Raw genomic sequence first — 22,848 nt, forward strand, 5'->3', positions numbered from 1 at the left:
TTCAGTCAAGAAACAGGCATATTTGTTCTGTGTCACACTGAAGCTAATAACCTGTGATCAGGTCTGATTCATTTCTGTCTGTATCCAAAACAGACAATGCTATCTGTTGCATGTTGCTATGTACTTTTGTGCACACTTGCACAGTACATATTACTAAGTAATTGAAAAAGTTGAAATCTTAATTATATTTTACGTCATCTGATTGTCATTTCTGCCTACTTTGCTTTCTGACAGGTTCTTGCACAGGAAGAAGTATACAACCCTTAGAGTAAGGTTTTAGAAACCATTGAACTACAGTTTAATGGAAAAGAAAATGAGTTAACCCTAAACAATTCATATTTCAGGCTTCTGTAATAGGTTTGAGTTTATACATAACTTTTTTCTAATTTAGCCCTTTTCATGTGTAGAAATACACAAAGGCAAAGGTTAATTTTGCCTATTGTGTGATCACTGCAGAATGTTTTATGTAAATATTACAATAAACACATAGCAGGTCAGTTAAGCATCTTCATGTATTTGAGGATACAGTTCAAGAAATGGAAGGTCCTATTTCTGATTCGAGGATATGCAACATGTATGTAACATATATGTAACATGTGTAACAAATAAAAAGTTACAATAATTGCTAGTGCTTGTTTTGGCCTAGGTGACTTCATTAATCTCCCTTTTCCTTTGTAGGCATCTGATTCTTTACTGGTGCAGACACCAGCAGTCGTTCCAGGTCCATGCCAGCCTCCAAGGCTACAGGGTAGACCAAGAGCAAGAGAAATTCAGCTGCGCTGGGGTAATTCAATTACAACTGTTCCTGAGTGTAAGGGATCAAGATGTGTTGTGTGTTAAAATTAAACAAGTTTTTCTTTCTTATTTTTAGGACCACCTCAGGTAGATGGTGGTTCACCCATTACCTGTTATGGTCTGGAAATGTTTCAGACAGAAACTGATGAACACAGAGAGGTTTACCAAGGCTCTGATGTTGAATGCACAGTAGGCAGCCTTCTTCCAGGGAGGATGTACAACTTCAGACTGCGAGCAGCTAACAAGGCTGGGGTAAGGAGGTAGTCTGAAATGAAATTAGTTGCAGAAAGTGCAATTGATGTTGAACATCTTTTTTAAAAGAAGCATTTTAGAAGAGATTTTAAAATGAGGATTTCCTAATGTAGATTAATTTGGTTCACAGAGCTTATTGCTGGGTGGAAACAGTTAAACATCAGTTTATAACAAAGGGATTCTTAGATGTCGGGAAGAGAAAACAGCTAATTATGTCTTATACCTGAATTATAGCATTGTGAAAAGGTTAGGAAATGCTAAGTACTTTATCAAAGCATCGTTGCAACTTGAATGTTCTCATGTGAAGTAAGGTAGTAAACTGTTTTCTATATGCATCTCCGTAAATGGATTGTTCTTTATTTTTGTATCTCTGTTCATGTTCTAGAACATAATTGGCATTTTCTGTTTGTTTTTTTCAATGTTTAACTTTTGAGTATGTGTTTTCTCAGATAGAAGGATATTTTCTTCTGTTGAGAGAGAAAATATCTCTTGTGTTTAAATCAATTGTTGCTGTAGCACAAGCTTTATTTCATAATGTGTCCAAAATCCTGATTTAAAAACAATGCAAAGCAGCTTGCATTTGTTTGATAACATTTGCTTCATAAAAACTATCATCACCAGTTGACATTGTGGAGAGGTCTGCAGCTTAAGGCTTTAAAGCACTGACCTAATTTTTAAATCCCCCAAAGAGCAGTTTATAGATAGAGCATTTTTGGAATCCTTTTTTTTTTTCTTTTACATAAATACAAATAGGCAGTTACAAATAGTGTTCTGCTATGGTGGTGTAGCAAATATATAACTTCAAAAGAAGGGGAAAATGCTTCTGAATCCTTTCGCCTGAGAGTTTGAAGTGCTAAATTTATTCTGATTGCATTTGCTATAGAAACAAGCATTGCAGCTATTCTGGAGCGTAGTCAGATACTGAAATAAATCCACAGTCCACAAAGATTTATTTTATAATCAAGTAATACAGAGTTTCAGGCTGCTGTTACATGCTTGTGCTATGGAAAACTGTTATTTAAAAAGCAGTAATATTATTTCCAGTTAGTTATATCAACTCTCTTTTTAATAGTTTGGACCTTACTCGGAAAAATGTGAAATTCTTACAGCGCCTGGACCACCAGATCAGTGCAAGCCCCCACAAGTGGCATGCAGATCTGCTGCATGTGCCCAGGTGTCTTGGGAGGTAAGAATGCAATGTTATACATACTGTGTTAACAGGATTCTCCTCTACATTTTTAAGTCCAACTTCAAAAGCTTAAGACTATTTCAGTCACATTTTTAAATATGCTTACCTGATTATGCAGTACTTGGTAGGTAAAACTTTAAAGTAATTCATCGTATCATTATACAATAGTTGTAAAACAGCGGTCTGTGGATTCTTGAGATCTTACTTTATTCTTTTGTTTAAGAGTTTTGCTACAACTGCTGCACTACATTTCTGAGTGATGCAGGCTCTTCTTAATTTTTTTTCTTTAATGTAGTTATGTTTCCTCAGAGCGAATACATCCATGGATTATTGTACATACGTTGTTTTTATAAGCTGATTTAATTTTATATAATTGCATCAGTAGTAATGTAGCAAAAGCCTCACAGACTTCCTATAAACCCATAGTATTTAGATGGCTGATTAAAAAAAATGCTATAGATAAAAAATTAAGCTTGTAAAAAGGAGGATTCTATCTGGGAATACTGTTTAAACTCAGCTTTTCAATGGCTTGAGACGGAGTCAATCACCTGAGTTACAGAACTGTACTGAAAAAAAAAAAAAGATTAAACTACTGAACTATTGCTCATGCTTCCTACTGGGCGTCTCAAAGCCCTGCTGGGCTTTCCTTAATTGTCTACAAGGCAAACCCTTTTGAAGAAATGTTCAGGTAAGATTAATTTGACCAATTTTAGATGTTGACTTTATAGAATTGCAGAATAATTAATGTAGGACTGGACCTCTGGATGTCATTTGATTCAACCCTCTTTTCAAAACAGAGAGAACTTCAAATTTAGCTCAGGTTTCTCAGAGCCTTGTCCAGTCACGTTTTGCATATCTCCAAGGAAGAAGATTCTGCAGCCTCACAAAACTGTCTCTGGGTTGACTATTCTGCTGTAGATTTTTTTTTTTTATGTCCAGTCAAAATATGCTTTAGTGCAAGATGTGACTGTTGCCTGTTGTCCTGTTACTTTACACCTTTAAGAAGTATTTGGCAGCATCTTCTTTGTATCCTCCCAGTAAGTAATTTAAGTAAGATCTTAACAGTAAGATCTTCCCTTAGCCTAATCATCTTAATATAAATAAACCTTATCTTTTTCGCACTCCCCTTATGGTGGCCCTCCACTGGGCTTTTTCTAGTATGTCAAAGTCTGTCTTGTGTTGGGGAGCCCAAGATAGGACACAGTACTGGAGATGTAGCCCCAGAGGTGCTGAGCAAAGGGAAATCATTACTCCTTTTAGCTTTCTTGCTGCTCTTCTGCTAATACAGCCAGTATGTAGTTAGCCTTCATCAGGCACACATTGCTGACTCACATTCAGCTTGCATACCAGGACATCCTCAGTATAGTTCTGTCTCAGGTCCAGGACTATGAATTTGCCTTTGCATTCGTTGAACTTTGTGAGGTTTGTATCAGATCCTGCTTGCTGAAATTGCTCTGATAGCTGTACCTTTCAGCATATCAAACATTTCCCACCCAGTTTATTGTCATCTCTGAACTTGTTGGCTTCAATTCTTTGATTTCTGTTACGGTGAACTCCACTACAGCTACAACAGCAATAGTGGTAACATTGAGAAATGTCTCCATCTTCACTGTCATATTGCACAGCTCTCTACAGCTGCATCAGATCTCTGACCGAACACTTCTCATTGTGAATTAGAGAACGGAGGGGGAGTCTCTGTCAGTCACGTCAAATGTTATCCTTTGAAATGCTGTTTATATTCAGTCAATTATTTTCAACTAGCCCAATGCTGAAAGTAGGGAATATTCCTCTTTCAAAGGAAGGGGAAAGCAAAAGACATGCTTTGGAGCACTTACTCCTCATCTTGTACCTCAGTGAGATGGCTGTCTTGGAATAGTTAGCCCAAAACAGCAACAGCATTTTCTTCCAGTTTTCTTCATGATCTAAGAATTTTTTTGTTAATATGGGGGTGTTTTTTGGCTGTTTTTTCCTTATTACTTCATTGACTACTGATATCTTCCTGTAATCTCATGTCGTAATGTGACATGTCTGGTACACGTGATTTGAACTGTACCCTCTCAAGACCACCATCTCGTGCCGTCAGCTGTTTAGGTTTCTAAGCTAAATGCTGCATGCTAGATTATGTCTGTATTAACGCAACTAAAATCACAATTACTTTGTGTACGTTAGTCAGCAGTAATAAATAGTGTTTTTAAAGTATAGATAACTCAAGGCTGGTAATGTGGTCTGATTTATTTGTATCGTATTAAATTAAAAATGAGGAAGGAAATCAGATGGTAGCATTCCTGTGAAGTTTAGCCCTTTCTGCCTCGCTGTTGTTTAAAAAACAAAACAAAAGCTTTACCTACAGTCCTGTTGATTTATAGAAAAAATAATACAGGTGTGGTGAATTTAACTTCTAGCTTTTTTTGTCCATTTTAAAGGTTCCAGTGAGTAACGGAGCTGATGTAACAGAATACCGACTGGAATGGGGCGGTGTGGAAGGATGCATGCAGATCTCTTATTGTGGGCCTGGGCTCAACTGTGAAATGAAAGGACTTTCGCCTGCCACTATATACTATTGCAGGGTTCAGGTAAAAATGTAAAACTAACGTAAAACTCTTGTTAGTGAAATGTGGAAGCAGAGATCACCCCTGCTGTAAAAACATGGCCTACTTTGCATTTGCAGGCAGTGAATGTTGCGGGTGCAGGCCCTTTCAGTGAAGTAGTGGCATGTATGACTCCAGCATCTGTACCTGCAGTTGTGACTTGTCTTCGGGGACTAAGTGAAGACGAAGTGGAAAGTCCACACTATCATCCTTCCACATGCCTTGCTATAAGCTGGGAGAAACCTTGCGACCATGGATCTGAAATCACTGGCTACAGCATAGACTTTGGAGATAAGCAACCAATAACTGTTGGGAAGGTTCTGAGCTATTTTATAGACGGCTTACAGCCAGATACAACCTACAGGTATGTTGTGCAAAGCTACTTGAAGCCTGCTGTTTCTCCCACAAGAGCAGATTCTTATGTTTGTTTCCCATATAGTTTTTCATTGTCCACATTACTCTCAGAGAAGCATTAGTACCTAACCATAGAGCAAAAAGAAGCTTTGTAATGATGACTTTCATAAAAAGATGAGCTATGTTGTTTTTATTTTCTTTCAAGAATGTTTTATTTTAATTTGGTTATTGTGGTAGATTTGTTGCATCTGTTAATGCATCAGCTTAATTGAATTCAGGTTACAGGTTCAGATTCATAACCATTTTTGGACAGGTTCCTTTATAGATAGATGGTTTCTAATCTGTTTGTAAAAAACCCATCCAAGGAAGGACCATGTGCAGTCTTTGTTGACTGGATTGTCTGATCTAATAACAGCTCATCATATCTTGCAATGTCATTTCTGCAGAAATACCATGTATTTGAGTGGCAGTCAGCATAAAGAACATTGGTTTGAAAATCTATCAATCAATTTTAAATCTAATTGAAGAATTTCAGTTACCAAAATCATCCCATACGTTTGACGTAAGAGATACTGAAAAATATTAATGTAGAAATCCATAATTCTGACTGAAGGGATGCTACATTCCTGTTAGAAACACGCATCCTCTGTGTTAAAACTTAAAGTCAGTCTTACTGAAGTCAGAATTGAAGCTCACACTGATTTCAGTATGATGAGGGTATCATCTGGGTATGTAATTTTATGAATCCTTAATGTTAAAGATTTTTTACTTCTTTTTAATGCTGATTGAAAGACTAAAATGTTTTGTGTGCCTCATAATTACTTAGCAATAATGCTGGCAAATTGAAGAGCTGTTGCTCTCAGTGTCAATAAACTGAAAAATGAGAAGTTTCCACTGCTGAGGTACTTCTGTGCTTCTACCCATAAAAGTGCTTTTACAGAATACATCTTGGACTGTCATCTCTTTGTGCAAATAAAAAATTGCAGATATTAACCTTGGTTCCGGGCTATAATAAATTAATATAATGTTAAATATTACTATACTGAAGGAGAAATACTTATCCACAAACGTACACACACATTTCTGTCCCAGTGTTTTGAAATTGTGTGGCTGATTGTTTCAGAATAGAATTACTGTGATTACCTTTTCCCAGTTACCTAGATACTATTTTAGACATGCAAACCTTAGTCTTCGAAAAATGAGATTTGACACACTTTACTATCTATGGCTACCTGTGAGATCTGTAGAGTAGCATTGTTTTCCATTGAGTACCCAAAAAAAGTAAAAATTATCCCCGAATCTCAAGGTATACAAACCCCTCAGCCATGTGTCCTTCAACTTCTCATTACCCCTCTCCATTTCCAAGCAGACCCAAAGTGGCATGTGTTTGCAGACACCTGGAGGTATGTTACCAGTGAAAACAGCATTTTGTAAGAGAGGTAGCTGTACACCCACCATCCCTTTATTTTCACATGAATCTGCTCTGTTCTAAAAAGCCCTGAACATTTTCCTGTAGCCATCCTGAAACTCACCTGATATAATAGCCAAAGCTATGGATCTGCATATTTTGGGGGTGGGTTTTCTTTTCTTCCCCTCATCTCTCCAGGGTGAGAAGTACAAAGCTGGTAGCTCTTAGCAATCAAAAATTTTGGTAACAAGGCTTTGCTGCAGGATCAGGAAGATGGACCGTTATTGAAGTAGCCGATAGAGCTTTTGTATCTTTGCCCTAACGTGGATGATGCAAATATGCTAATATATTTTATTTTGAATCAATCCAGCTCCTTAAAATGTGGCAAGTAGAATGACACTCCTGCATATTCATGAGCTTTTCAGAGCATAATATTGAGAAAATTCTTCATCATAGAAAGTAACGTCTGTACAGTGCCATTATTCTCTCCTGAATGCGAATGGTGGAAATAACCAATTACTTTCTAAGATCTAATTTCTAGTTAATTTATTCTCTTTCTCTTTGAATACTAGAATACGAATTCAAGCCCTAAACAGTCTTGGAGCAGGTCCTTTCAGCCACACCATTAAACTGAAAACAAAGCCTCTTCCCCCGGATCCACCTCGCCTGGAGTGTGCTGCATACAGTTCTCAGACTCTCAAGCTGAAGTGGGGAGAGGGAACTGCAAAAGCATTAACTGACTCCATTCAGTACCACCTTCAAATGGAGGATAAGAATGGAAGGTTGGTTTTGGCGTCACCTTAACCTGCTCAGTATTATTGTCATCTGGTGCTTGGAAATTGTATTACAGGGCAAAATTCCATATGCTTTGCTTAATTTTAAATAGAGGTAAGAGCTGTTCTCATGTGGCAAGGCAGAAGGGCTCTACTGTTCTGTGCTGCAAAGTACAAGATTAAAAACTTCATAGCTTTTTGTTTACAGTTCAGTATGAAGAGTTTAATGAAATGTTTCATAGCAGCACACTCTTCTCTTAAATTTTGTTAAGTATTTTGTCATAGTATTTAATCTAATCTGTCTTGTGAATTTTATATATTTGATATTGGAAAGAGTGAATTCTTTCTCTGCTGTCTTTACATGCAGTTATTTCTAGTAGAAAATAAAGCCATCATGTAGTACAAATTATTATTTTAAGGGATCCTTTCTCTCATGTTAAATCAGGATGTAAGCTGAGATGGTTGGACCCGTGACCATTTAAGTGTAGTAAGGGAAAGTTGCTAAAGAGTAAATAGCTAAAATCTAGTCTGCCTAATTTTGAAAAGCTAAGGATGTTGGGGGAGTAGATGGCAGAAGGAAAGTAGTACACGCAGTTCATTGGAAGGGAGAGAACTATGTCCTTTCTCATTTCAAGCACAGAAGGGTGCCTGAAAGTGCTTAGGATCATTTTTGCCAACAGGCAGTCTGTAGTACTTTGTGGTAAAAAGAGATTTTATTGCAGTCATGAGAAACAAAAGCCTAACGCTGGAAAATGAGCTCATTGTTTTATAGTGTCAGAATCACAGAATACTGTTGAAGTCTGAAATATTTTGGGGGTTCTCATTAGGTTCTGGGAAATGATGGACATAAATTACAAGACAAGACAATAATCTGGCTACTTCAGAAGTCCTTTTCTGTATTTGTTATAAGCCACCCTTTCCATTTTCAGGTTTGTATCCTTATACAGAGGACCATGTCATACATACAAAGTACAAAGACTCAGTGAGTCAACGTCATACAAATTTTGTATTCAGGCATGTAATGAAGCTGGTGAAGGTCCCCTTTCTCAAGAATATGTTTTCACTACTCCCAAATCTGTTCCAGCTGCCTTGAAAGGTAAAGGTGTGGTTTCTTTTGGTTTTTGCAGTGTTTTCGGTTTTATTTTGAAGGTGGGTGGAGTGGGGTGGGAATTAGAAAGATGGACATTTGGTGGTGGTATTATGTTACCTGTAGAATGCTAAGCTGTTTCCACAGTGCGGGTAGAGACTGTAAGATGATGTACCTTTAATGTAATTGCCTAAAGCCTAAAATATTAGCTCCAGAAATGAGGGACTTGGGATTTATACGTACTTTGACATAAGACGGTTTATACTTAGAATCCTTGCTTACCAGGAGAGAGTGACCAGGCCGTTGGAGTAATTTGAGGTCAAAATTCTCTCTGACACATTTAGAATAATTTTAAGCATAGCAGCTCATTTTCTTGCATGAGATACACATTTGCGGTGAGCAAATTTTACTTGCTTTTTGTCAGAGGTTACTTAAACTAGCAAGAGACCAATGTATCGTTTGTTCCAGAAAACATTGAAAAAATACATTTGAATATGAATCTCTTGCTTCTCTAAGACAAAAAACAGCACTTTTTTTATACGAATCATGATAATGTGATGTTAAGTGACAAAAAACAGAGCTTAGCTGTTCCTTTTGTGATCTTCCTTCAGCACCAAGGATAGAGAGAATAAATGATCATACGTGTGAAATCACATGGGAGGTTCTGCAGCCCATGAAGGGTGATCCAGTTATTTACTGCCTTCAGGTCATGGTGGGAAAAGACTCAGAATTCAAACAGGTAGGCTATATTTAAGTTGTTACATGTTTCTTCAATTATTGTTTTCAATGAATAGTTTAGATTTAAGATTACTGTGTTAGTCTCCATGTGTGGTGCTTTTCCCCTGCTGGGCAGCTGCGCTCTATCATAGCTGAACTTTCACACCCCTTCCTCAAAGGAAAAAGGGAGAAAATACAACAGAAGGGGCTCAAGGGTGGAAGTAAGGACAGGGAGATCACTTGCCAGTTCTCATCACAGACAAAACAGGTTCAACATTGGGAGATTAATATAATTTATTGCCTATCGCTAACAGACTAGAGCAGTGAGAGACTAAAACCGAGCTAAAAACTCCTTCCCCCCATCCACCCTCTTCCACATCCTCCTCCCAAGCAGCCCAGGGATACAGGGAATGGGGGCTGTGGTCAGTCCCTGACGCTTCGTCTCCACCGCTCCCTCACGGTCCCTCCCTGCCCCTGCTCCACGCGGGGTCCCTCCCACGGGATTCTGGCACCCCCAGACCCCTGCTCCTGCGTGGGCTCCTCTCCACGGGCTGCAGCTCTGGCCCGGGGCCTGCTCCTGCGGGGGCTCTCCATGGGCCGCAGCCTCCTCCAGGCCACATCCACCTGCTCCACCGGGGGCTCCTCCACGGGCTGCAGCGTGGAGATCTGCTCCGTGTGGGACCCATGGGCTGCAGGGGGACAGCCTGCTCCACCAGGGGCCTCTCCACAGGCCGCAGGGGAACTGCTGCTGCCTGCCTGGGGCACCTCCTGCCCTCCTGCTGCACTGACCTGGGGGGCGCAGGGCTGCTTCTCACTCCTCTTTCCCAGTTGCTGCCACATTGTTTTTTTCTTTTCTTTCTTCAATCTGCTCTCCCAGAGGCCCACCCAGCATCGCTCCCTGGCTCAGCTCTGGCCAGCAGCAGGTCCCTTTGGAGCTGGCTGGAGCTGGCTCTGATCTGACATGGGGCAGTTGCTAGACCCTTCTCACAGAGGCCACCCCTGCAGCCCCCCCGCTACCAAACTCTTGCCACGTAGCTTTTTGTTACTAAATTATATTAGGTAGTGTCTCTAAAACTATTCTCATACACAAAAGAGAGATGAGTAATATAAATATGGCAGTAAGTTGCAGCCTGTCTGGGTAATACTGATGTTTGCTAAATACAACTTGACACGTCAAGTGGTGAGGAAGTTGTCTGCTAATGGGAAGAACTGGCAAAAAGAAAAAACAGCAAATGGTACAGAATTAAGACTTATAAAAAAAAAAGTTATAATTGCACTAAGAGCTCTTGAAGATGCTGAGCAATATTTTGAAAGGTCTGACTTTGTAAATCACACTTCTCTATAGAAAACTGCAGATAGGAAAGATCCCTAGTTATGCAGAGTAAACGTTCAGGTGTAGAAATGCTTGGTTTTTTTGTGTAACTCAGTTATTAGTTTCTTACCAGCACATTTCAGTAGTAGGGCATGCTCTAACTTCCAGGGTCAAGCAGTTGAGAGTGTGTGTTGATTTCAGTTTTGATTATCCAAAGATGCAGTTTGAAATACCAAATTACAAATTAGTCTGCATTTAAAGGGGGTTATGTGGTGCTTATTTAGCTTCCTTATAAACTGCCTGATAATTGACATGGAATTAGGCTTCTAAATTCTGTTTCACACTATTAAGCGAGCAGGTTTCCTTCCAGAAAGGAAGCACAATTAGTTCTGATATGTTATAATTTTATTATAGGCCAATATTAAATAAGTGTTGCCTGTGCTTTGGTAGATCATAGGCCTTAATATTTTCATATATCGTAACTTCTGGGGAAGAGGACACTGAGGGGAGGCCTTATCGCCCTCTACAACTACCTGAAAGGAGGTTGCAGTAGGGAGAGTGTCAATCTCTTTTCTCAGGTGACAGGTGATAGGATGTGAGGAGACAGTCTCAAAGTTGTGCCAGGAGAGGTTTAGATTGGATATTAGGAAAATTTTCTTCACAGAGAAGGGTGGTCACGGGATTGGAACAGGCTGCCCAGGGAAGTGGTGGAGTCCCCAGCCCTGGAGGTTTTTGAGAGACATGGATGTGGTCTAAGGGAACGTTGTTTAGTGATGAGACTCGGTAGGTCAGGTTGATGGTTGGGCTTGATGATCTTGAACATCTTTTCCAACCTCGATGATTCTGTGATTGTAGTGTACTGCTGTGTATGTTCTGTCCATTTATTACATTTTTCAATCAAAGCTGACCTGTAATCCAAGGTGTTTGTTATGTTGCCATGTAAATATTCCTTATTGTAACTCTAAAATTGCAAATGCAATGTTAAGTATGTAAGTAGGGTGCAGTGAACTTGCTTCTAGAGATGGATTCAAGTCATGCTTTGATTAGCGTCGTGCATTGGCAAATGAGCTGGACAAGTAATTAAAGGTTACAATTGAAGTCTGGAAATAAGAAAACAGAATGAGGTGTATGATTCCTTTTGCCTCTCCAGAAGAGGTTAGCACAATAAATTGCAATAAAATGAGAAGAGTAGTTTGCAGAAATTTATATTGAAGCAGTCAAGAAGTAAACACCATGCAAACAGCCCTTAAGGTACTTAAACGTGGTGGTGAGAATTTTATCTGACGTGAACAAAAACTAATCTGCCTCATGGAGGGACATCTGTTTTATGCTACTTACTACCATTTCCCTGCAAAAATTTAACTCTCTTCTCCTCCCTGATCAGGCAGCTGAGTTCCTTGTGTCGTTGCTCCCTACATGTTTCAGACAAAATGCATTAACAATCCACTATTTGAGATGTATACGTCGATCAGGCCCTTAAAGGGGTTATGAAACAATCCTATAAATACCCCAGCAAACAAATTTGAGGTAGAATTAGAATAGAATGACATACGTTTGTAGAATTACGGAACGGTTTGAGTTGGAGGGGATCTTAAAGGTCATCTGGTTCCAACACCCCTGCCAAGCGGTAACTTGAGGCAAAACCCAGGAGACAATGTGCTGAGAATAGTAACCCATGCCAGCTGGCATGGCTGTAGCTCGAGTACAACAGAGATTCATTAGAATGTTTTGAATTGGAAGGGACCTGTGTGGATCAGAGTCCAACTCCGCACAGGGCAACTTAAGAGTTAAATCATCTATCTAAGAGCATTGTCCAAATGCTTCTTCAACACCTTCAGGCTTGGGGCCGTGACCACTTCCCTGGAGAGCCTGTTCCAGTGCCCGACCACCCTCTCAGTGAGAACTTTTTCCTTAGTATTCCATCAGAACTTCTTCTGACACGTCTTTAAGCCATTCCCTCACATCCTATCACCAATCACCAGAGAGAAGAGATCAGCACCTCCCTCTCTGCTCCCCCTCATGAGGAAGTTGTAGACAGCAGTGAGGTCACCCCTCTCTTCTCTAAGAGAGAAACCAAAATATCTTATCATATTCTTCCAAACCAAGTATCACAGAATCACAGAGTATCCTGAGTTGGAAGGGACCTACAAGGATCATTGAGTCCAGTTCTTGTAAGTCATACCCTCTAGTCCTGTCTCCATCTTTGCCCTCCTATGGACACATTCTAATATTTTTAGATCCTTCTTACATTGTGGAGCCAAAAACTGCACACAGTACGCGAGGTGAGGCTGCACCAATGCTGAGTATAGTGGAGTAATCACTTTTTTTGACCAGTTATCTGTGCTGTGCTTAATGCACCCCAGGATACGCCTGGCCCTTTTTGCTGCCAGGGCACGTTGGTAAGCTCAATGTGAGTCAACATCAACCAAAACCCCCAAATGCCTCTCTGCAGGGCTGCACTCCAGCAACCTGTCCCCTCACCTGTGTGTACAACCAGGATCACACCTTCCCAGGTGCAGAATCCAGTATTTGCTTTTATTAAATTTCATTTGGTTGGTGATTGCCAATACTGTGACCTATTAACCTCTCTCTGTAGGCCCTCCCTACCCTCAAGGGAGTCAGCAGCTCCTCCCAATTTCATATCATCCGCAAACTTGCCTAGCATGCATTCAACTCCTGTGTCCAGGTAATTCCTGAAAACATTGAAGAGAACTGGCCCCAAAATAGAGCCCTGGGAACCCCACCAGTGGCTGGCCACCAGCCTGACGTTACCCCGATTTACTACAACTTTTTGAGCCAAACCCATCAGCCAATTGTTCACCCTTTGTATTGTGTATGTGGGCAGCTGTGTACTAGACACTTTGTCCAGAAGGATACAGTAAGAGAAAGTATCAAAAACTTTGCAAAAAAGAAAAGAAAAGGAAAAAAAAAAAAAAACACTGCTTTTACTCCATCCACTAGGTGGGTAACCTTGTCATAAAATGATAGGAAGTTAGTAAGGCAGGACTTTTCCCTCATTAACACATGTTGGCTTTGACTGCTGCCTGCATTGTCTTCCAGGTGCTTTTCAGGAACTCCCAGAATAATCTCAATAATTTTTACCAGGTGCCAAAGTGAGACTGACAGGCCTGTGATTATCAGGATCCTCTTTCTTGCCCATCTTGAAAATCGGAACAACATTTGCTAGCTTCCAGTCAGCTGGGGCCTCTCCAGGTTGCCGCAGCCCTTGATAAATACCTGAGCGAGGTCTCACAATAACATCAGCCAACTCTTCCAGTACCCTGGAATGAATCCTATCAGGCCCATAGACTACGGGCGTTCAGTTGGAGCAGCAGATCCCATACAGGTTCAGCATCAGCTGGGAGTTTATCACTCCCCAGGTCGCAGTCCTCCAACCCAGAGGCTCCAGAGGTCTCGGGGCCCATCACGGGTGTTAAAGAGGCAAAGAAGGCATTAAATGACTTTGCTGTACATTCATCCCTGTTTTGAGGTGACCAACCTCATCAAGCAACAGCCCAATGTGTTCTTTAGCCCTCCTGTTGCAGTTAGCATTCTCAAAGCCTCTTTTGTTATCCACCGCAATGCTGGCCAGCTTCGGTTCAGAGTAGGACGTGTATCTGTGGTCTCATTGCTCACTGCCAAATATATTACATAAATTAGCAAAATCTTGAAGCCACACTTCCAGTGACCTGTCCTGTCCCTGTGCCAGCAATTTCTTGAGATAAGAAAAGGTTTTTTACAATAATCCCCAGTTGTAGATTCCAGTAATGCTCAGCTGCCAGCCTGTCGGAGGGCTGAGTCCACGAGTAGCCACAGGCACAGCAATAGCTCCTCACGCAACAAAATCAGAACAGATTTCCTGCTTCTTTCATTGAATTGTTGGCAGTTTACACTTGTGAAATACTGTCTAACAATAAAATAACTGTGGGCAAAACAACTGATGTGATATTTCCGTATCCTGCTACCAATTAAATAAATCCAGATAATGGAAAGAAAAAAGATGAAGGGTTTTGAAGAGGGAAATCAAACTCTACCAGGCTACCCACATAATAGCTTAGTTCCTGTTGATACATCTACTAACAGAAATTGCGCCTGCATGGGATTTTATTAGCTTTTACAGGGCCTTTGCATAGCTGCAAATTAATTAAAATGAGAAACCAGCATTTAGATTTAACTGAATTAGGCACTCCGTGCTGAAGAGTTGTGAACTGAACCTGAAAGTCCCCTCATGTTAACCAGCCAACCGAGAAATCCATGGAGAACACCCTAAAAAAAGTCATCTGTGTCTTGGGGTCTGATGAAATTAAGAATCACAGGAAGGGCTCCGTGCAGCTTTCCCGATAGAAGGCTTATTGGGCTAAATGACAGTATTTGAAACACGCAATAACTCAGCTACAGCGATGTTGCGTCAGTTAGACTTAATAAATAAAGAAGCATGATGTAGTTAATTACCTGAAATCCTGTGATATGATAGCAGATATTATATCCAGTGGTGTGGTATTTACATTGTAAGTAGTCACTAAAAACACCTTACAACGTTGCAGCTTCTGTAAGAGTTTAGTTAGTGTGTCGTTATCATGACCTAAGAGAACTTGTGGTTCTTTTCCTGTGCTTCACAAAAAAGACTGGACACTTTCTGGTATTTAAGCTTTTCTGTACGTTTTTATTTGCATGGGTGAAAACACAGTCACCTTCACCGTGGAATCACAGAATAGCTTGGATTGGAAGGGGCCTTAAAGATCACCTAGTTCCAGCCCACCTCCCACCAGACCAGGTTGCCCAAAGCCCCATCCAGCCTGGCCTTGAACACCTCCAGGGATTGGGTTCCACAGCTTCTCTGGGCAGCCTGTGCCAGTGCCTCAGAGTGAAGAATTTATTCTTTATAACTAATCTAAATCTCCTCTCTTTTAGTTTAAAGCCATTCCCCCTTGTCCTATCACTCCACTCCCTGACAAAGAGTCCCACCCCGGCTTTCCTGTAGCCCCCTTTAGGTACTGGAAGGCCGCTGTAAGGTCTCCCCGGAGCCTTCTCTTCTCCAGGCTGAACAACCCCATCTCTCTCATCCTGTCTCCCTAAAGAAAAGCATATTGAGATACGTATGTGTACGTATGGCATTTTTACTTGATGTATCCCTTTTTCTTTACCGACAGATTTACAAGGGTCCGGACTGGTCGTTCCGATACACAGGCCTCCAGCTGAACTGTGAATATCGTTTTCGTGCATGTGCCATTCGCCAGTGCCAGGAGGCAGTAGGTCATCAGGACCTGATAGGCCCCTACAGCGCACCAGTGCTATTCATCTCTCAGAGGACTGAACCACCGGCAAGCGCCAACAAGGACACTGTGCAAACCACAAGGACACAATGGTCACAGAGCGACCAAGTGTGTGCTGCTGTCATTCTTGCACTTTTTGCTATCTTTTCCATTCTGATCGCTGTTATCATCCAGTACTTTGTAATAAAGTGAAGAAAACAGATTTATTTTAGAATGCTGCCCATTACATTTTACTTTCTCATAATCTAAAAATAATTCTGTTCTCTTGCTTTTACAAAAACAGGCATTTAGCACCGGCATTGGGACTGATGCAAACCTTTTCAGCCACTTTAAAAAGCTTACTGGTAGGTATAGGCTGACACATGTTAGTAGAATGCAAGCCACAGAAATACAATCTTTTTTTAATATGCCTTCTTGCAGTACAAACTTCATATGGGGCGAGCAGTGTTTAACGAAAAGGGTTTGATCAGTAGACTCAAGTGTAAAAACGGTTTCCCGGCCCACACTTTTAAGGGTTACTACCATAACAGGGACGAATGTGTAGAACGCATTTAAAACTTACACTTAACAAACTTGTGCTGTATACAATATTAATCTGATGCTGTGAAAGCAATTTAGCGCTGTATTTCTACCTCCTCATTTGTCTTAATTATTTGGGAAGCAGGATTCATGATGAAAAACAGAAGGGGCTTTTCTCAGGCAGCAAATAAGAAACGGGATGGAAGAGTGTGCACGAAGGAAGCTTCTTACCTGATAAATGTGGAGTTCTTCACTGCAAGTAGATGTTTTTGAAAGACTACGAGGGGATGGCACAAGTGGTTTATCTTGCCCCCAGGATTTGATGTTTACTTATAAAAAAAATGCCTCTTTTACTTCTTACGAATACAGAAGGGAGAGCGAGAGAGAACTTTTTAGATTTGTTACTTAAATTTAAAAATGCATTTCTGAAGTTGACCTTTGATCGGATGCAGTTTATACAGGTGTCTGTGCCCTCTGATTTTGGCTAGTTAATAGATCTTTGAGATAAAATTCATTACTGAATTTTTGCTGTTACCCCTGACGTTCACTTGCCATATCCACCAGAATCGAGCACTGCCTTCTTTTTTTTCTTCTTTTTCTTCTTTTTCTTTTTTCTATCTTTCTTTCTTTCTTTCTTTGGGGCACCAAATCAGAGACGAAGTGTAGTAATTTGCACCAGAAAACTTAAAGCTGCTTTTTCTTGAGATCCTAATGTTTAATGTAATGTCTCTTTGGATACTGTACCAAATTGTTGATTGCATGTAGTTAATGTTGCATTAGAGCACTTTGCAATTGCATAACTCATCAATGTTTTGTGAGCTTGCATTTGTGAGTTCTTGAATGACCAGACTGAATTTTATCGAGTATCCCATTGAACATCTTGCTAGATGTCAATGATTGCCAGTGACACAAAGCTTGTAGTGAACCTATCTTTAAACAAATTCTTGTCTCATCACACTTACGTTATTTGTTATACACTTTGTAATTAGCTATTTTTAATTTATTTGAGTTACGAGATAGTGGATCATTAATGACTTCTAGTTGTGTTCAGTTTAGCATTTTTAATGGTATTAAACACTTCTGTCAGTCTTAATAATAATAAAAAAGGAACCTCTGTCTTGTGCTTTGAAGATCTCTGAAGAATTTCTCTTATAACGGGCATGTATTGTAATTGTTTATACGTCCAATGATCTGTGCTGTAGAAAAAAATGTTGCTGAGTTTTGTTTTTAAAAAAAAAAAAAAAGAAATGGCAAAGAACTTGGCCTCCAAGTGGCGAGGATGATCTGTCTTTAAACTGTACTGTATGTTTACATTTCCTTTCCGATTTGTCATTTTTATGTATAGGCTGATACCTTCCCACAGAATACAGTGATAACAGGTGTTTTCTAGAAACCTTCTTAAAAGTGCCATGTTTGGCAGTACAAATGAGGTTGAGTGTAATAAGCCCAGAGATTTCTTACGGTTGAATGTCTAAAAAGCGGTAAGATTTGTTACCGCAGTTAATCTGCGGTGACTTATGTTTTTCATAGTAAAATTCAAATGAGCTCCTATTTTTGATAGTCATTTACTAGCGTATTTGCCATTTGAGCCTCAGTGTGTATTACTGCACTGAAGACAGGTTTTTAATGTAATCTTAATTTTACCTCATATACTGTACATTCCAAAAAGAAAAAAAATAAATAAAAAAAATAATAACTTTTTAAGACGTTATAGATACACTACCAAACATATCACTTTGCAACTGTAAAGCGTCGGACTCCACGAGGACGAAAACTGTCTAGCCTCCTAGGAAATGCATAAAGAAAAAAAACCGATGTAGCAGAGTTATCTTTCAAATCTGTGGAAAAAAAAAATAATAATAAAAAAAAGCATCATTCTTTGTCGTTGTCCCCGAGTCCCCTTCCGACCACGACGCCGCGGCTCCGGGGACCCTCGGGGACCCCCCCGCGCCCCCCCCCACCCCGAGGCCGGGTCCCGGGGCCGGCGGCTGCCGCCCGCCCTCCGCCGCCTCCCTCCGAGGCTCGGGCGGGGCGGGCGGCCGGGGCGGGCCGAGCTCCGGCGGCTCCGAGCGGCGGCGGAGGAGCAGGAGCAGGAGGAGGAGAGGGGCTGAGAGATGGCGGCGGCCCCCGTGTGGGGCGGCGGGGGGAACGGCAGCCAGGGCGAGGCGCCGTGGCCCGGGCCGCCGTGCGACGAGCGGCTGTGCTCGGCGCTGCCGGTGCGGGCGCTGATCCCGGTGACGGCGGTGTGCGCGGGGCTCTTCGCCGTCGGCGTGGTGGGCAACGCGCTGACGGTGCTGGTCGTCTGCGGGCAGCGCGACATGAAGACCACGACCAACCTGTACCTGGGCAGCATGGCCGTGTCCGACCTGCTCATCCTGCTGGGGCTGCCCTTGGACCTGTACCGCCTGTGGCGCTCGCGGCCGTGGATCTTCGGGCAGCTGCTGTGCCGCCTCTCGCACTACCTGAGCGAGGGCTGCACCTACTGCACCATCCTCCACATCACCGCCCTGACGGTGGAGCGCTACCTCGCCATCTGCTTCCCCCTCAAGGCCAAGGTGGTGGTCACCAAGCGCCGCGTCAAGGCCGTCATCGGCGCCCTCTGGGCCTTCGCCCTCCTCTCGGCCGGGCCCTTCTTCTTCCTGGTGGGCGTCGAGCAGCCCGACAACCGCACCGACTTCGGCCGCGAGTGCAAGCCCACCCCGCAGGCCCTCGAGTCCGGCCTGCTGGCCACCATGTTCTGGGTCACCACCACCTACTTCGTCCTGCCCGTCCTCTGCCTCAACGTCCTCTACGGCTTCATCGGGCGGGAGCTGTGGCGCAGCAAGGGGCGCCTGCAGGGCCCCAGCGCGGCCCTCAGGGAGCGGGGGCACCGGCAGACCGTCAAGATCTTGGGTGAGTCCCGCAGACCCTCGATGGCACCCAGGAGCTGTCTCTCCGGCGGCACCTTCCCCGTTTTTTGCCGTAAACCTGCTGCTTTTGGGGCTGCTCGGTTTCAGAGGGCCCCTGCGCACCTCACCAGCAGCATCTGGGCACCGCAGCAGGTGGGGAGGGGGGGAAGGATTTGGGGCCGTGCTCATCTTTAGGGATGGGGCAGAAGCATCCACAGGACCCCATGCAGGGTGGGGGGAATGCAGGAGAACAGCCCAGGTACCCAGCCACGCACTCCAGGGGTGCCACTCTCTGACACCAGACAGCCAGCAGCTACGCTGGCTCCATAGCAATACCCATTTTTTTAGATTTTACCAGGCAGGACTGCATACGAGGCTCTCGGTGGTCTGCGACTTCAGAAAACCTGGCATCCTGGCAGTCCCAGCCACCTCCCGCTGGCAGATTTCTGCCTCTGAAAAAAAGCAGTGTGATTGTCTAAGCTGTCCTCCACAGGAGTAGCCCACTGACAGCCCAGGCAGGCTGCAGACCAGAATTAAACCCTTCAGGGCTCTTTCCAAACAAGTGGCGTTGTACCGAAGCACTTCCTGCTGATGCACGGCGCCGTTAGCTCTTCATTCATTTTCTTACTCGTGTTCGTTGAATGAGTGTTAGGCGCTGGGAAGCTGGGGGTCCCAATCCGATCAGGGACTGAAAAGTTTGCAGATAGTGACTGATCTGACACACACACACACACACACACAAATTTTCCTAATTATCGATCAATGAGCATGAAATAAAATGCCCTGCTTGCTCTCTCACCGGTGGGAAGGGTTTTGTGATCTACATGGGAGCTTTCTCGTACCAAGGATGCAATCAGCTGGGCAGAAATAGAGTAGCAGAAAGTAAAGAAACTAAGCCCGTTTTGCTGGCTTACCTGAGGAAGGTGCTTACACTGGAGAAGGCACGAGGCTGGCCAACAGAAACACACCCGTCCAAATCCAAAGACTCATAATTGGACTCGATGCCATTCCCGTTTTCAGCAATTGAAAGGCATTAATCTCTGTATGTCTATATAGTCCTATATATACATATTTATATGAAGATTTTTGCTTATCTCAAAGGAGCAGGTACCACTGATGTATTATTCCGGGCATAACCTTGCTTTGGCTATATTGCTTTTTCTAAGCTCTGAGAAAGATGAAGGATCCTCCTGAAGTGATTATTTGTTTTATTTACTTGCATTTATAGGCATAAATAATTTAAAATGTGGACACAATAGTTTATTTTATAGGAGTCAGTGCTGAGAAACACATCATTACCTCACAGGTGACCCTTTAAACCTTAGGCTTACTTGGGTTCTTCCTCATTTGCTCCAGCTATGTGGCCATGGCAAGGTTTGTAGGTGATGAAGCACCTTTTAAAGGTGTTGTGTTAGGAAGCTTCGCAAGACCACGGGAATAGCTGGAGTGCCTCAAGCTAGAGATCCACCCGGGCAGTATCTGCAGCTGTAACTGTCCAGGGCTATGTGTGGGAGATTCAGGGGGAAAAAGCAGCAGCCAGATTAACACAGTAGGGTCTTCACACAGCAACAGTACAGACTCAGTGGGAAACGGGCTGTCTGAGCCTCCACGCAACATCACAGCTCTGACCCTGCGGCATTTCACAGCAACGTAGGTGCACAGGAACAGCCTCTGTAAGGCACAGCCTGCTCGGTGCTTCCTCAAAGACACCTCTTCTTGCTCAGGTTTTCATTTTCCCTTTCTTATCACACGCATGACAGTGCAGTCGGTGCTGAGGGGAATCTTTCTGTCCTGGCCGTGCTGCCCAGATGTTACAGTGCTGTTACAGCTGTTTACATTCTTCTCGACAAACTCAGCTGTCGGAGTTCAGCTGACGATTTTGCCAGTTGCCTTTTAATCCAAAGGCTCACTGCTGGACCTGATGCTGTTCCCATCCTCAACTCAAGGCTGTTTATTTCTGTATTTCATTCGTACCCGTTTGAAAAACCTCCAAAAGCAGCCGCGTGACATAGAGCTTGCTGGATGCTCGATAAGTTAACTCGCTCCTTAACTCTTGCACGTGTTGTTTTGTCTTGTAGCTGTGGTGATTCTGGCCTTTATAATTTGCTGGTTGCCTTTCCACATTGGCAGGATCATTTTCATAAACACGCAGGACACCAGGATGATGCTCTTCTCCCAGTACTTTAACATCTTCGCCCTGCAGCTTTTCTACCTGAGCGCCTCCATCAACCCCATCCTCTACAACCTCATTTCGAAGAAGTACAGGGCGGCAGTCTACAAGCTGCTGCTGCCGCACCGCTCCGCCGAAAGGGCCTTCGCAATCACTAAAGAGGCCGGAGGCTACACGGAAACCAGCACGAGCATGAGAAACAAGTAAACGGCCGGCCTCTGAGGCTGCACCCGGGACGCCAGGCTTTTCGAGACGGTCCCTGCGAAGGAAAGGCGCTTCCTTTTCGCAGCGGAGCCAGGAAGGGTGGACGGCCGTCAGTGCTTGTGGTGTTTTATAGCGCTTTGTATTTTGAAATACGTGTGTTTTTGCTAACAGAGCGAGCGTGGACCATGAAACGGTGAGAACGACCTGCGGGACGTGTAAGGGAGCACGGGAGGGAAAGCTGGAGCGTATTACCGGTACAACTGAGGTTTATGTTTGTTCCGTGTTCAATCGCACGTGTGTTCTCTACGATTTGTGTTATGTCCTAAATATCCTGACATGGAGGACTGCAAGGCAAGGAGCAACTCCCGGAGAGCCTTTGCTATTTTAAAATGGTTTTCTTGTAAGGAGAGGGACACAAAAGAAACTGTGCACCACCTCGAGCATCCCTGGGAGAAGGGGGAGCATGTTTTCACCGCCCGCTCTTGTAATCGCGAATGGGAGCTGCCTGGGCAGTTCCCCGGACTCTTCCCTTGGGGAAGCATCTTCTCAATTATTAAAGGGTAAGCCCTTTTGGTCTGCCCCGTGCAGTCGAGTAGGATCTCTTAATTACTGGCAACCAATCCCCTGTGCCAACTGAGATATTCCTGGTTACATCCTCTTGAGGTGTTTGGTTAGTGCGAGCGCTCTGCCTCCCCAGCGTCACGTTGTGTACCGTGTGTGCAAGCGATACGCCGAGCGAGCCGAGCTCCTCACGGACGGGACACGTCACCCCACGTGCTGGACTGCGCCCAGGACTTGGGGCTGTGCCGCAGGTCGTAAAACAGCTCGCTAGTTTTGTTCCAGAGGGTTGAAATACAAAGTTAACCTACAAAACGTAAGGGCGAGTACTTGCTAGGAGGGGTTATAAAGGCGTTACGGTGCCATTTGCTCCAGGGAGTGACTGGGTTTGACCTGGGCATCTTACCAGTTGTCTTCCAGGCTATCGTGAGATAAGTCTGGAATAAAAATCAGTGAAGTCGGACTGCGCTTACGTGAGCATCACTCGTGGTACGGCCGCACTTGCCTCTGCTAACTTGTTAACCTTTGTTAATTAACGTGTCTGTGGTGCAAAAAAGTAACGTGTTCAGTGTATGCCGGAGTTTACCGAAACGCTGAGACAACTCAAAATCCAGCTTGGGGATCTCAAAACAACAGAGTTGGATCCAAGCCTTCTCCAGTCTTAAAAATATGGCCAAACTCTTTCGTTAGCAATTCATAACTCTGAGTCACTGAATAAAATATCCGAAGGCAGAAAAGTCCCCAGCTCGCTGCGCACACAT

At 43.1% G+C, this 22,848-nt stretch overlaps 2 protein-coding genes across 6 annotated transcripts in view; both read left to right on the forward strand.

Annotated features, from left to right (window-relative positions):
* Positions 1–18,147, forward strand: part of FNDC3A (fibronectin type III domain containing 3A) — a 118,983-nt gene extending 100,836 nt beyond the window's left edge. For all 5 annotated transcript variants that reach the window (XM_066988933.1, XM_066988936.1, XM_013179603.3 and 2 more), the window contains 9 exons: positions 679–784; positions 872–1,047; positions 2,120–2,233; positions 4,660–4,809; positions 4,905–5,188; positions 7,159–7,368; positions 8,289–8,455; positions 9,058–9,185; positions 15,626–18,147. In XM_066988933.1, the coding sequence (XP_066845034.1) occupies positions 679–784; positions 872–1,047; positions 2,120–2,233; positions 4,660–4,809; positions 4,905–5,188; positions 7,159–7,368; positions 8,289–8,455; positions 9,058–9,185; positions 15,626–15,940 (1,650 nt within the window). In that variant the 3' untranslated portion in view covers positions 15,941–18,147. The remainder of the gene's footprint in view (positions 1–678; positions 785–871; positions 1,048–2,119; positions 2,234–4,659; positions 4,810–4,904; positions 5,189–7,158; positions 7,369–8,288; positions 8,456–9,057; positions 9,186–15,625) is intronic.
* Positions 18,148–18,242: 95 nt separating this feature from the next.
* MLNR (motilin receptor) lies at positions 18,243–22,550 on the forward strand. Its single transcript, XM_048052476.2, has 2 exons — positions 18,243–19,159; positions 21,234–22,550. The coding sequence occupies exons 1-2, from the start codon at positions 18,382–18,384 to the stop codon at positions 21,530–21,532; spliced, it is 1,077 nt and encodes a 358-aa protein (XP_047908433.1). The 5' UTR covers positions 18,243–18,381; the 3' UTR covers positions 21,533–22,550.
* Positions 22,551–22,848: the final 298 nt, after the last annotated feature.

This window comes from Anser cygnoides, chromosome 1, assembly GCF_040182565.1.
Source record: "Anser cygnoides isolate HZ-2024a breed goose chromosome 1, Taihu_goose_T2T_genome, whole genome shotgun sequence".
Classification (NCBI taxonomy): Eukaryota; Metazoa; Chordata; class Aves; order Anseriformes; family Anatidae; genus Anser; species Anser cygnoides.

What these genes read in the sequence shown, in the direction of transcription:
- MLNR (XM_048052476.2), top strand. Translation starts at nt 18,382, where the DNA reads ATGGCGGCGGCCCCCGTGTGGGGCGGCGGGGGGAACGGCAGCCAGGGC. An exon ending in GCAGACCGTCAAGATCTTGG is followed by an intron (nt 19,160 to 21,233) that starts GTGAGTCCCGCA and finishes TTTGTCTTGTAG; the next exon opens with CTGTGGTGATTCTGGCCTTT.